Raw genomic sequence first — 15,436 nt, forward strand, 5'->3', positions numbered from 1 at the left:
GCCCCCTCCTGCCCCATCACCAGTTACACATGGTATCATACAGTGACATCTGTAACCTATAGTACAGCTGTTCGCACTGAGCTCACTTCGTCCATTGGTGGTGCACATAGGTGTCCTGTCTGAACAGGATGTATACTCCAGTGTACTGGTAGCCGCCCCGTTTGTATAGTGCCCCCATGTGGTTGCTAAATGATTATGCTCAGGCTGTTTCTCGCCCACATACGTTTGTATTGTGGTACCAAAGCGCAATAAACCGCACTGCAGCAACCTAACACAGGATGTATACAGGTCCTCATAGTGTAAGGCTGCGGTCACACTAAGTTTTTGCAATCTGTTTTTTTCATCCGCTCTTGCGTTTGTGTGCATCCGTTTTGATCTGTGTTTCCATTGACTTCCATTATAAAAAAAGGATCAAAATGCATCTTTGTGGTTAACTAGTTTTTCTGCACATTAAAAAACAGATGGATTTTGATCCATTTTTTTATATTATGAAAGTCAATGGAAAAAAGGAACAAAACAGATGCACACAAATGCAAAAACGGATGAAAAAAATGGATTGCAAAAACTTAGTGTGACCCCAGCCTTACATGACATATAACACAGATATATACCGTATTATACTGTAACTAGGCACAGTATGGCTATATACAGTATCATACTGTAATGTACGGCATCATAGAGTTATACACAGTATCATTATTTCATATAGTAACATATAGTAACATGGCATATAACAGATATATACCGTATAATAGTATTATACTGTAACTAGGGTAATAGGCCACAGTATGGCTATATACAATATGATACTGCTATGTAGGGCATCATATAGTAATATAAAGTATCATAATTTAACATAGATAACTCAGTATCATACATCATGGTTATATACAGTTATATAGTGTCCTGCAGTATCATATTATTACATATAGTAACATGGCTTATTATACAGCTATATAACGTGTCATATAGTAACATATAGTAACATGGCTTATTATACAGCTATATAACGTGTCATATAGTAACATATAGTAACATGGCCTATTATACAGCTATATAACGTGTCATATAGTAACGTCCCTTATCATCTGGTAATGTACAGTAACACGCTATGATTCAGGCCTAAGTGTTAGATGGTGAACCCTAAGCGTCCGGGGAGGGTCCGATGACAGTGCGCTCCCCCTATGGCTGCCATGACCCCCCCCCCCCTTCCACTATTATAATTGACTCCTGATGTGGGCTCCTCCTCCAGCAGACAGGGGCCGCAGTGTTTTCTTAAGCAGCGACCAGATTAGCGTCTCGCGGCCCCTGTCATCATCTGCCGCCTCTAATCAGGATCTGGAGACCATTTCCCCCCAAAACAAAACAGGCAGAACGCTGAATTAATGATTCGCAGATTCTGGGAGGAGGAGGGGGCTACCTGCCCATCAGCAGCTTTATGTAGCCGTGTCTCCCCCCCATGATACATCATGCATCGCCAATGACCCGTCAGCCGAGAAAAACTCACTGACAGCCTTTGTGTATTGTAAGAAGTGACCCCTAATGACACCCCAAAAATATGACACCGCGTGCCCTCTGCTTGAGATTTCAGTGCGTACTCTGTAGTGTGAACATACCCTTATACTCAGTGAGGTTTTTCTGGTCTGACAGCTCCATCCTGTGGCTCTTCGGCCATTGCAAAACTACAACTCCCAGCATGCCTAGACCGGCCTTGGCTTTCTGCCCATGCTGGGAGTTGTAGTTTTGCAATAGTGAAGGCTGGGGGTGATCCACCTCATCCCGGACACAGAGCGGCCTCGCACGACCTCGCTCTCCGGATTGTGCGCACATTTGTCACGTGCGGGGAGCGCTCTCCTGCCAGCACCGAGCGGCCGCAGTTTACTTTAATTGTCATCTCCATCATCATTTACAATAACATCACAACCAGATTACGGCTAAAATCCCGATCCGGGCGCAGGCGGAAAATGTGAGTCCGAGAGGGAACGCCGCCCAATGTTTTCCTTGGATTAACCCTTAATGGCTGGTATTAATGGGCCGCAATGTATAAAAGGGCTGGAAGGCCAAGAAAAAGGAGACAAAAATGCTACAAAAAGGCAACTTGTCCTACCAAAAGGCCTAGATAGTGCGGTCTATGCGCACCCAAAACTATCCAACACAAAATCCAAAAACGAAAAAGACTGAATGCAAGACCAATGTAAATATAAATATTTTTTATTATTAGTATATCAAAAAAAGGTTATTAAAAATACATAATGGGGGGGCTGAAGCTAATACAAATCCCCATAAAAACGGTGGATCAAAGAGTTCTTATACATAAAGTGCTATATCATAGGGTAGGAGATAAATAGACAACCTACATATACAAACATATATACTGGGCACTGGGTTGGTACTACATACAGCAAATAAATAACTCCCACAGTGGGTATATGGCAGAAAAACATAGAAACACCATCAACAAATAGTAGATATTACCCATACATGTCCTTAGTATATAAGTCCACCTCACCGTACACCCGACGCGCGTTTCGCGTGTTGCTTTCTCGAGGGTGCTTTCTCGAGAAAGCAACACGCGAAACGCGCGTCGGGTGTACGGTGAGGTGGACTTATATACTAAGGACATGTATGGGTAATATCTACTATTTGTTGATGGTGTTTCTATGTTTTTCTGCCATATACCCACTGTGGGAGTTATTTATTTGCTGTATGTAGTACCAACCCAGTGCCCAGTATATATGTTTGTATATGTAGGTTGTCTATTTATCTCCTACCCTATGATATAGCACTTTATGTATAAGAACTCTTTGATCCACCGTTTTTATGGGGATTTGTATTAGCTTCAGCCCCCCCATTATGTATTTTTAATAACCTTTTTTTGATATACTAATAATAAAAAATATTTATATTTACATTGGTCTTGCATTCAGTCTTTTTCGTTTTTGGATTTTGTGTTAAAAAGGCAACGTGGGAACACAGCCCTATAAAAAGAAGACCTCATATCAGCCGTCCCTCATAGACTCTAACCCCTCTTAAGTGGCTGATAACAGGGAACAATTAGTTACCTGGAACGATAGTTGTTAGTTACACAGAACGATAGTTGTTAGTTACACGGAACGATAGTTGTTAGTTACACGGAACGATAGTTGTTAGTTACACGATAACGATAGTTACACAAAACGATAGTCGTTAGTTACACGGAACGATAGTTGTTAGTTACACGATAACGATAGTTACACAAAACGATAGTCGTTAGTTACACGGAACGATAGTTGTTAGTTACACGATAACGATAGTTACACAGAACGATAGTCGTTAGTTACACGGAACGATAGTTGTTAGTTACATGATAACGATAGTTACACAGAACGATAGTTGTTAGTTACACGGAACGATAGTTGTTAGTTACATGGTACAATAGTTGTTAGTTACACGGAACGATAGTTGTTAGTTACACGATAACGATAGTTACACAAAACGATAGTCGTTAGTTACACGGAACGATAGTTGTTAGTTACACGATAACGATAGTTACACAGAACGATAGTCGTTAGTTACACGGAACGATAGTTGTTAGTTACATGATAACGATAGTTACACAGAACGATAGTTGTTAGTTACACGGAACGATAGTTGTTAGTTACATGGTACAATAGTTGTTAGTTACACGGAACGATAGTTGTTAGTTACATGGTACAATAGTCGTTAGTTACTCGGTACAATAGTCGTTAGTTACTCGTGATAACAGTCCTTAGTTACCATCATTATTAAGATCGTTACTAATAAACCTACTACACGTATCGATTATCATGCAAAGATTCGCTATATCGATCAATTGCTAGTGGTGACTGGCGATTTAGTAGAGAGCGATTCTGACGTTATTGCATTCCCGATTGCTGTTATAAGTGATAATTTTTGCGGCCGTTAATTGTTCCTCATGACGACCCATGCAGCGTGTTTTACATGAGAACGACTTATTAGAAGCGCAGATTTGCGAATGATCGCTGACTTACCGACAATGATTTTTCGACATGTTCAAAGACAACAATTAACGATTTTTTGTCCGGCGTTTGATCGTGTTATTACACGGCAGATAATCGTTAATTTTCTTTTTGTTACAGCAAATTTTTTTATTGATATTGGCTCCATGTAATAGAGCCTTAAAGGCGTTATCCAGCGCTACAAAAACATGTCTGCTTTCGGCCAGAGACAGCATCGCTCTTGTCTCCAGGTCAGGTGCGGTTTTCAAATTAGGCATTATTTACTTCAATGGAACGAGTTACAAAACCTGCACCCAAACAGGACACAAGAATGGTGCTGTCTCTGGAAGAAAGCAGACATGTTTTTGTAGCCCTGGAGAACCCCTTTAAGATCATTTACTCCTTCTGATCCCAGCAAAAGAAGGAACGATGTGTACATACATGGAAGATTAGTGAATATTTGGTGAATGATTAGCAATGGTTTTAGGGTCAGCTTAGAGGTGATCGATGCCTGCCTTCACAGAACAATTATCGTTTCAATTTGAATGATATAACGATTTTTGGCATGATGATCGGCCCCTGTAACAGGGCCCTAACTCATCTCATTGTGGAAGCCTGCTCAGCTGCGGCGGGACACACCGGGGGGAGCACAGAAAGGTAATTATTATGTTATGCCCATAGGCAACAAGTTTTTTTCATCAGAATACCCCTTTAAGCAAGTATTCTCCAACATACAGCAAAAATTGGGCCTTCCACCATAGGAGTTGTAGTCTCGCAGCAGCGGGGCAGCCGCAGGTTGGGATCTGTGTGTGTTATGTGAATGCCGCCATTGTACTCGTTCATTTCAGAATAAAGGTTTGTAACTACTTTATGTACTTTCCATTTCTCTCTCTTTTCAAGTTCTCTGCTTGCTGTCAGCTAATGCAAACAGTCTCGTTTACGGGAGAGACTGAGCCAGTCTTTACCTTGGCTGAGACTTTGTTACGATCAGTCTATAGACAGTATTGCACAAATCTCCTGCTTGTTCTGTTTGCTTCAATGTATCAGTTAAAGGGGTTGTTTACCCAAAAAAATTCCTTTAAATCACTTGGTGCCAGAGATTTGTTATTTACTTCTATTTAAAAATCTCCAGTCTTCCACTACTTATCAGCTGCTGTATGTCCTGCAGAAAGTGGTGTATTCTCTCCAGTCTGACAGTGCTCTCTGCTGCCACCTCTGTCCATGTCAGGAACTGTCCAGAGCAGCAGCAAATCCCCGTAGAAAACCTCTCCTGCTCTGGACAGTTCCTGACATGGACAGAGGTGGCAGCAGAGAGCACTGTGTCAGACTGGAGAGAATGCACCACTTCATGCAGGGCATACAGCAGCTGATAAGTACTGGAAGACTGGAGATTTGTTAGCAGAAGTAAATTACTAATCTGTGGCACTTTCTGGCACCAGTTTGTGAGCTACCCCTTTAAGGTAAGCTGAATTTTCCAGACTGGATACCATTGTAACAAACCCTCTGCTGTGACAAGTCCTAGGAGAGGACTGGCTTCAGCCTCTGTGTTCTCATACACAGACAGCAAGCAGAGAGTTTTAAATTGGTGGAGAAACAAAAAGGGGCTGATCTCCTAACGCTTATACTTGAGAATGCGCTAAATGCATGGCACTGTCTGATATGCGACTCCTCAGACCCTGATGTCTGGCTGTATGCCACATATTAGCACAATTTTGTTACCAATGTTGCATTACAAGGCAAGATGCTCCCAGGCCACACCCCCTTGTCAATCAGGGCACAAAGGGTGTCCAAATTCTGGTGCAGCTGATGTGTGTTTGAGCTTTGCCTCACTTGTAATAGTAAACCTGTCACAGAGAATAAGTTAAACTTTTTATTCCAAAGTGATGAAACTTTATCTACCTCACATCAGTAAAATCCCTTTAAGTGAGCTGTCTGCCTGTCAGGCTTGGTGGGCAGCCAGCCGGCACTGCTCCTGACCTTAATCCCGGGGTGACGGTTTCCTAGATTTCAGGGCGTCGCTGTCTTCAGCCCCGGGATATCACAGGCTCACCGATCTATAAACCATCCTGACAAGTCTAAGTATATAAAACCATTTTGGGCTGGGAGTCCAGGAGTGACGTGCGGGGTCTGGAGCGAGCGCTAAGAGCTGGCGGCTCCTCACCAGCCAGGACTCAGGATATGGTGGAGAAAGGAGCCATTATCCCGAGCTCTCAGGAGGAAACCGACTACATAAATGTCTGATCGCCGCCTCATTACTGTCAGGTGCCAGAGCTGCCAAAAAGCGAGAGGAAACCCAAGAAGCTCCACGCGACAGAATGGACTCACTATTGGCTTCCTCTAAAATTCTATTTCCAAAAATCAAAAAAATAAATAAATAAAGCAACAGTGAACAGCAATGTGAAATTGTGCCACAGGGACACCTTAAAGGGGTACTCCACTCAAATATAACTTTAAGGCTATGTTCACACTGCGTATGAATCCGTCCGTAGTGCGAACCGCGAATATATGCACGTAGTTTTGAGGTTGATGCGTTCGCTTGAAAGTATACGATATACGGCCGCACAGTGCACACTACGTATGAGCTTACGGCCGGATCGTATACGGCGCCGTGAAAAATGAACAAGACCATTGTTTGAGGACGGAAATGTTCCAACTCACGGCCGTGGATTTCCATGCGGTCCTGTACGGAGAACTTATTTCAGCCAAATTGAACTTAATTTTTCGATCCAAAAGGTTCTGTGAGTTTTATTGGGCTGGGCGAAGATTTCCAAGTAAATGACCTGTTTCAGATCGCTTCGAAACAAGCTAGGGAAGCATAACTCTACTACGGGCGTATGTTTGTGGTTCGTACGCATCCGGACGCAGGTCGATTTTTCCCACGCCCGTAGTTTCAGCCGCACATGTACGGCGGCGTACGAAATGCGTCCGGACTCATACGCAGTGTGAACACAGCCTTAATATGCTGCTACCCATGGTGAGACTAACAATTCCTTCCATACTTGTTATTATCTATTCAGTCTCCTTCTTTCAGTTCTCAGCTGCTGCTTTCTGCCAAAGACACAAAAATCTGTGTGTGAGATTTTCTCTCTGTCTCCCCCTCCTCCTCCCTCCCTTCTGAGACAGCTGATGTAAACAAGTCCCTGGCAGGCTGTATCTGCAACATTGTAGCTTCTCTGTAATGCTGGGAATGTTATTCTGAGGTCAAGTTGCTGATGACCTCACTGTGATTAACCCTCCTGGCATTAGAAAAAGCTACAATGTTGCAGATACAGCCTGCCAGGGATTTGTTTACATCAGCTGTCTCAGAAGGGAGGGGGAGACAGAGAGAGCGGCTCACACACAGATTTTTGTGTCTTCAGCAGAAAGCAGCAGCTGAGAACTGGGGGAAGGAGACTGAATAGATAATAACAAGTATGTAAGGAATTCTTAGTCTCACCATGGGCAGCAACATATCAAAAGTTATGTTTGAATGGAATACCCCTTTAAAGGATCAGACCCAAGGGGGTGAGGCGTGACATAAGGATTAGCAAAGACAATGTGTCAGGTTCCGCCTCCTTAATCCCAGAGTGCTTCTTTACAGTTTGCACCATATTGTTTCCTCTTCACATTTTCCCCCCTTGCAGGCAGTGACAGCAGGATTAGCCTCTTCACTAGGTCCCTGGCCGCCATCTTCACTGCTTGGCACCCTACAATCACATGGCGATGGGTATATAGAGAGGGTGTAGCCCCCTAGATGCCACAGTCACCACAGTATACATGGGGTTCGCATAGGATGAGGCGTACTATAAACAGGAACAGATTTCACCCAGACGTTTCTATTAGTGAAAATGTTACATTGAATTCAGGGGGAACTGATGGAAAGATGAGCGATCAATAAGAGTGATGGGCGACTACTACCTGGTGCTCCCCACAGGTAATAAGGTAGCGCCCAGGGTCGTGTCGGTTAGCGGCCCTTCATGGTGAGGCCTGGCCAGGAGCCCACGGGGCCACACACTGTGTGATTGATGGAGTCCAGGCAGCTGCAGGCTCCGCTCTGTGACTGTCCTTGTCTTCTCCTCACTCGCACCGTGCCAGATACCGGTCATTTTCTCGGCTGCTGGACACCGGCCACATAGACAACTCTGGTATTCCAAGAGCTGGGACTGCACATCCTGACTATTCCCGGTATCCGAACTGCTAATGCGATCTAGGAGCAGCAGAGAGCTGGAACATTGTGCAGTGGAGGATGAGGCTGCAGTGGACAGCCATGGCCAGAGGGGGCACTATGGGACTGGTAAAGGAAACAAAGGATTGTGCATGTGTCCATTGATGATAGTGATAGGTGGGCATCCCTATAACCAAAAGATTCTTCCATCACCAGCATAGGCATAATTATCTCCATCCACGATGGGAGTTGTAGTATGCAATATTTGCAAAAAACTTAAACCAGTCTTGGACTAATACTTTTCACAGCTGAGGGTTTGTTACAATTGTTTCCAGACAACAATTCACCTGCATCGTGCACTGACTGACAGCGATGGAGACTTTTCCACATGCATTACAGGAAAAGAGGCGCTGGCTGCTGGGGCATGATGGGGGTTGTAGTTTTGTAACAAGTTGGGAAACACTGATCCAGGAGATCAACCAGAGAACCAGATGAACCAGAGGCTGCCAGTGCATGATGGGAGTTGTAAGTTTGCAACATCTGGAGAGATACTGGTTATGTAACGATGCCTTATAAGTTATAGAGCAAGCAGCTACTACAGACCCACTACCACTAGCAGTGTCCCAGATGCCCCCTGCTCCCTCCCTATGTACCTGTTCCAGATGCCTCCTGCTCCCTCCCTATGTACCTGTCCCAGATGCCCCCTGCTCCCTATGTACCTGTCCCAGATGCCCCCTGCTCCCTCCCGATGTACCTGTCCCAGATGCCCCCTGCTCCCTCCCGATGTACCTGTCCCAGATGCCCCCTGCTCCCTCCCTATGTACCTGTTCCAGATGCCTCCTGCTTCCTCTCTATGTACCTGTCCCAGATGCCCCCTGCTCCCTATGTACCTGTTCCAGATGCCCCCTGCTCCCTCTCTATGTACCTGTTTCAGATGCCCCCTGCTCCCTCTCTATGTACCTGTCCCAGATGCCCCCTGCTCCCTATGTACCTGTCCCAGATGCGCCCTGCTCCCTCCCTATGTACCTGTCCCAGATGCCCCCTGCTCCCTCTCTATGTACCTGTCCCAGATGCGCCCTGCTCCCTCCCTATGTACCTGTCCCAGATGCCCCCTGCTCCCTCCCTATGTACCTGTCCCAGATGCCCCCTGCTCCCTCCCTATGTACCTGTTCCAGATGCCTCCTGCTCCCTCTCTATGTACCTGTCCCAGATGCCCCCTGCTCCCTATGTACCTGTTCCAGATGCCTCCTGCTCCCTCCCTATGTACCTGTTCCAGATGCCCCCTGCTCCCTCTCTATGTACCTGTCCCAGATGCCCCCTGCTCCCTCCCTATGTACCTGTCCCAGATGCCCCCTGCTCCCTCCCTATGTACCTGTTCCAGATGCCTCCTGCTTCCTCTCTATGTACCTGTCCCAGATGCCCCCTGCTCCCTCTCTATGTACCTGTTCCAGATGCCCCCTGCTCCCTCTCTATGTACCTGTCCCAGATGCCCCTGCTCCCTATGTACCTGTCCCAGATGCCCCCTGCTCCCTATGTACCTGTCCCAGATGGCCCCTGCTCCCTCCCTATGTACCTGTCCCAGATGCGCCCTGCTCCCTCCCTATGTACCTGTCCCAGATGCGCCCTGCTCCCTCCCTATGTACCTGTCCCAGATGGCCCCTGCTCCCTCCCTATGTACCTGTCCCAGATGCCCCCTGCTCCCTATGTACCTGTCCCAGATGCCCCCTGCTCCCTCCCTATGTACCTGTCCCAGATGCCCCCTGCTCCCTATGTACCTGTCCCAGATGCCCCCTGCTCCCTCCCTATGTACCCGTCCCAGATGCGTCCTGTTTGCAGGTATTGAAGCTGGTGTGTAGAGAGGTGTGCACCATGTTGGCTATGGGGCCCCCTCTCTTCCTTGTATACTCACACACAGCAGTTTCACCCCATCACCAGGGTCCGCGCATTGGTCAGAGGTCCGCAGCGTCGCCCGCACGGACGCTAACGTCTTCATGAATAAGTAATGGGGCCTGTAGGTAAGTGGCGAGCAGCGACATAAATCAATGCAAACCAGGACAGAAAAACGAGCACAAAGTTTTTCTTTGTGTTTCCTAATTTATCAAGGGAAGTGGCGCATTAATAAGCGGGTCTCCCCAGAGGTGGGCAGGTAACAGAGATGGATACGGCTGCCAGCACTGTCCTGCTTCCTCCAGCTAATAGAGCCAAGGCTGGAGCGCACATCGGGATCCGCCGCCTCCAAATCTCCACTCATTATTCATCCCTCATTGGATAATTATATCCGCGCCGCAGATTTTCCGTGTTCATTACACAATAAGGAGTCGTAAAAGCAGTGCTGTGTACTCTGTGACTGCAGAAGGTGCCGCTACACACCCCGACCCCACTATATTTCACTTATGATGGCCAAGGCCCCCGATTCATAGGCCCTATAGCCGCCTGGGGTCCTGTAGTCTGTTATGCCCCCTGTGCCAGTGTCCTGTAGTCTGTTGTGCCCCCTGTGCCAGTGTCCTGTAGTCTGTTATGCTCCCTGTGTCAGTGTCCTGTAGTCTCTTGTACCAGTGTCCTGTAGTTTGTTGTTCCCCCTGTACCAGTGTCCTGTAGTTTGTTGTTCCCCCTGTGCCAGTGTCCTGTAGTCTGTTGTTCTCCCTGTGCCAGTGTCCTGTAGTCTCTTGTACCAGTGTCCTGTAGTCTGTTGTGCTCCCTGTGTCAGTGTCCTGTAGTCTCTTGTACAAGTGTCCTGTAGTCTGTTGTTCTCCCTGTGCCAGTGTCCTGTGGTCTCTTGTACCAGTGTCCTGTGGTCTCTTGTGCCCCCTGTGCCAGTGTCCTGTAGTATATGCCCCCTGTTATTTCAGTCTGCATATGACAATATATATCACGATTGATCGCATCGGTTCTGATCATGTCATTTTTCTTCTCTCCAGTATCACGGTTCTCGAGCCCCCGAGTCACCCCGAGGTTAAGCCGGAAGCGGGCCCTATCCATCTCGCCCCTCTCGGATGCCAGCATTGACTTGCAGACTATGATCCGCACCTCCCCTAACTCCCTGGTGGCCTACATCAACAACTCCAGGAGCAGCTCTGCAGCCAGCGGATCCTATGGGCACCTATCAGCCGGAGCCATCAGGTGGGTGCAGGGTCCGCAGGGCCTCCACATCTATGGTATTACACAATTCGGGGTGCCATGCTTGTGGCTCCATCTCTGTGATCTGTTATATATAATAACAATGTGTCTGGTTCCAGCCCGGCCTTCAGCTTCCCACATCCCATCAACCCCATGGCCTACCAGCAGCTCCTGAACCAGCAGCGGAGCCTGAACTCCACCTTTGGGCACAGTCCTCTCATCCACCCATCTCCCACCTTCGCATCACGCCAGCCGGGGTGTGTGCCAGCCGCCAGCCCTGCTCCTGCCCCCACCAACAGCAGTAACATTGCCTCCAACCCCTGCCAGGTGAGCAGCCCGTCCCTGCAGGCTCCTATACAGAGGGGGGATTGGTGAGGAGTCGTGTACCCCTTGTACAGAAGAATATGGGAGGTATATCAATGCTTTCACCAGGGTATAAAACAGCCAATATGTGGCAATTACACAGCAACCTGCACAAACCTCATTGGTAAATTTCCCCCATTGTGTTTCCTTCTTAATCATCTCTGCTTGCTTTCACTGAATGGAGGCATTGTTGCTTATATCCTAAATCCTGACCTAGTCTTACAGAACTGAGGGCTCTCCAACTGATGCAAAAACTACAACACCCATCATGTAGTGACAGCGTTCAGTTATCAGGGCACCATTAGAGTTGTTGCTTTGCAGCACTGTAGTTTGCGTATTGGGGAAAACTGGTCACAACTGATACACTGTAACAAGCCCATCAGCTGTGTGGTGGAGTGCGAGTAAGGGAGAAGAGATCCTGAGTGTATGTAGATCACTATGATTGGCTGCAGAGATCCTGAGTGTATGTAGATCACTGGGATTGGTTGCAGAGATTCTGAGGGTATGTAGATTACTATGGTTGGCTGCAGAGATCCTGAGTGTATGTAGATCACTATGATTGACTGCAGAGATCCTGAGTGTATGTAGATCACTGGGATTGGTTGCAGAGATCCTGAGTGTATGTAGATCACTGTGATTGGCTGCAGAGATCCTGAGTGTATGTAGATCACTGGGATTGGCTGCAGAGATTCTGAGGGTATGTAGATCACTGGGATTGGCTGCAGAGATTCTGAGTGTATGTAGATCACTGTGATTGGCTGCAGAGATCCTGAGTGTATGTAGATCACTGGGATTGGCTGCAGAGATTCTGAGGGTATGTAGATCACTGTGATTGGCTGCAGAGATTCTGAGTGTATGTAGATCACTGGGATTGGTTGCAGAGATTCTGAGTGTATGTAGATCACTGGGATTGGTTGCAGAGATTCTAAGTGTATGTAGATCACTGTGATTGGCTGCAGAGATTCTGAGTGTATGTAGATCACTGGGATTGGTTGCAGAGATCCTGAGTGTATGTAGATCACTGGGATTGGCTGCAGAGATTCTGAGGGTATGTAGATCACTGTGATTGGCTGCAGAGATTCTGAGTGTATGTAGATCACTGTGATTGGCTGCAGAGATCCTGAGTGCATGTAGATCACTATGATTGGCTGCAGAGATCCTGAGTGTATGTAGATCACTGGGATTGGCTGCAGAGATCCTGAGTGTATGTAGATCACTGTGATTGGCTGCAGAGATCCTGAGTGTATGTAGATCACTGTGATTGGCTGCAGAGATTCTGAGTGTATGTAGATCATTATGATTGGCTGCAAAGATCTTGAAAATTTTATAAACAGACAATTACAGAACACTTCACTTTACAGAGAGATTTAAAGGGGTAGTTCAGTGAAAAAAATATTTATTATTTTTTTTTAAATCAACTGGTGCCAGAAAGTGCCAGAGATTTGTAGATTTCTATTAAAAATTTTCAGTCTTCCAGTACTTATTAGCTGCTGTATGTCCGTCAGGAAGTGCTATATTCTCTCCAGTTTGGAGAGCAGGAAAGGTTTTCTGTTTCAATCTTGTTATTAATTTTTCCTATAATAAAGAATTACAACGTCAGGATATTTGAGCTATATCATAGACAAAACAAGTCAGAAACAATGTATATAGAATAGCATGAGATCTGTATATACAGAGTTAGCAGGAGAGGGTTTCTCTGGGGATCTGCTACTGCTCTGGACAGTTCCTGACATGGACAGAGTTGGCAGCAAAGAGCACTGTGTCAGACTGGAGAGAATACACCACTTCCTGCAGGACATACAGCAGCTGATAAGTACTAGAAGACTGGAGATTTTTTTATGAAAGTAAATTACAAATCTGTGGCACTTTCTGGCACCAGTTGATTTGAAAGAAATGTTTCTTTTTTGATGAATGGACTCTGGAGTTTAGTACAGACATGGAGGGGACGGTGACTGCTCTGGTCTGCACCAGGTCTCTGTATCTTCTTGGTTTATTTGTTGTACGTTTCCTAATTGAATGACATTGTGACTTTCCCCAGAACAAGCAGAGCAGTGAGTCGGCAGTGAGCAGTACGGTCAATCAGGTGATCAGTAAGCGAAGCAAAGTGAAGATTGAGGAGGAGGCGGCGAGCCGAGACTCCCCCAGCCCCCCGGTAAGGTCTTCTCTGTCATACATGGCTTCATATCAGCTAAATATCATGGTGTCTGTATCTGTCTCCCCTCCCAAGGCAAATTTATGCCTGCCCCCCTATTATATGTATACACCTGAGACATGTATACAAGAAATCACTGATGACTGCTACAATGTAACCAAGATATATATGTGCCGCCCCCCCCCCATACTGTGTATACACCTGAGACATGTATACAAGAAATCACTGATCACTGCTACAATGTAACCAGGATATATATTTGCCCCCCCCCCCCATACTGTGTATACACCTGAGACATGTATACAACAAATCACTGATGACTGCTTCAATGTAACCAAGATATATATGTGCCCCCCCAAACTGTGTATACACCTGAGACATGTATACAAGAAATCACTGCTACAATGTAACCAAGATATATATGTGCCCCCCCCCCATACTGTGTATACACCTGAGACATGTATACAAGAAATGACTGAGCACTGCTACAATGTAACTATTATAATTATACCCTGGGAACCACAGACCCCACCAGCGTCTCCCTCCCCCAGTTATCAATATTAATTTACGACATTTCCCATTTTTCTGTTGTTGTGTTTTTCTTATATAATTGTACAAAATGTCCTTTTCTTTTACTTTATTGGACGCTTCTTTCTATCCGTGATTTAACCCCTTGCTATTCGCCGGGCAGGATCAGGTCACGGAGCTGAAAGAGGACCTGGACAGAGAGGACTGTAAGCAAGAATCGGAGGTGATCTACGAAACCAATTGTCACTGGGAAAGCTGTACCAAGGAGTTCGACACCCAAGATCAGCTGGTTCATGTGAGTCGTCCCTGATACCCGGGATATATATATATCTATATACATGTTATGTATAGGCAAGACGGGATGTTACACACACTTCATGGTTCAGTTTATGGAGGAATGTGTTCATTATCACACAGCAGATCCCTCCCCTGAGGAACCTGCACATTGTTATCACACAGCCGATCCCTCCCCTGAGGAACCTGCACATTGTTATCACACAGCCGATCCCTCCCCTGAGGATCCTGCACATTATCACACAGCAGATCCCTCCCCTGAGGAACCTGCACATCATCACACAGCCGATCCCTCCCCTAAGGTACCTGCACATTATCACACAGCCGATCCCTCCCCTGAGGAACCTGCACATTGTTATCACACAGCCGTTCCCTCCCCTGAGGATCCTGCTCACTATCACACAGCAGATCCCTTCCCTGAGGATCCTGCACATTATCACACAGAAGATTCCTCCCCTGAGAAACCTGCACATCACACAGAAGATTCCTCCCCTGAGGAACCTGCACATTATCACACAGCCAATCCCTCCCCTGAGGAACCTGCACATTATCACACAGCCAATCCCTCCCCTGAAGAACCTGCACATTATCACACAGAAGATTCCTCCTCTGAGGAACCTGCACATTATCACACAGAAGACCCCTTCCCTGAGGATCCTGCACAATATCACCCAGAAGATCCCCCCCCGAGGATCCTGCCCAATATTATCACACAGAAGACCCCTTCCCTGAGGATCCTGCACAATATCACCCAGAAGATCCCCCCCCCCCCGAGGATCCTGCCCAATATTATCACACAGAAAATCCCTCCCCTGAGGATCCTGCACATTATTATCACAGCAGATCCTTCTCCTAAGGATC

The 15,436-nt window shown here is 46.5% G+C and overlaps 1 protein-coding gene and 1 long non-coding RNA gene across 11 annotated transcripts in view; one reads left to right on the forward strand and one right to left on the reverse strand.

Annotated features, from left to right (window-relative positions):
• The window catches only part of GLI2 (GLI family zinc finger 2), a 452,275-nt gene that overhangs the window by 424,424 nt on the left and 12,415 nt on the right, over positions 1 to 15,436 (forward strand). For all 7 annotated transcript variants that reach the window (XR_011364490.1, XR_011364485.1, XR_011364486.1 and 4 more), the window contains 4 exons: positions 11,040 to 11,241; positions 11,358 to 11,565; positions 13,640 to 13,753; positions 14,445 to 14,576. Coding sequence is in view for 1 of the 7 variants with exons in the window: in XM_069982433.1 (XP_069838534.1) it covers positions 11,040 to 11,241; positions 11,358 to 11,565; positions 13,640 to 13,753; positions 14,445 to 14,576 (656 nt within the window). In the remaining 6 variants the exon portion in view is untranslated. The remainder of the gene's footprint in view (positions 1 to 11,039; positions 11,242 to 11,357; positions 11,566 to 13,639; positions 13,754 to 14,444; positions 14,577 to 15,436) is intronic.
• The window catches only part of LOC138800628 (uncharacterized), a 208,803-nt gene that overhangs the window by 152,443 nt on the left and 40,924 nt on the right, over positions 1 to 15,436 (reverse strand). The window lies entirely within an intron of this gene.

Source organism: Dendropsophus ebraccatus, chromosome 9 (genome assembly GCF_027789765.1).
Source record: "Dendropsophus ebraccatus isolate aDenEbr1 chromosome 9, aDenEbr1.pat, whole genome shotgun sequence".
Lineage (NCBI taxonomy): Eukaryota > Metazoa > Chordata > Amphibia > Anura > Hylidae > Dendropsophus > Dendropsophus ebraccatus.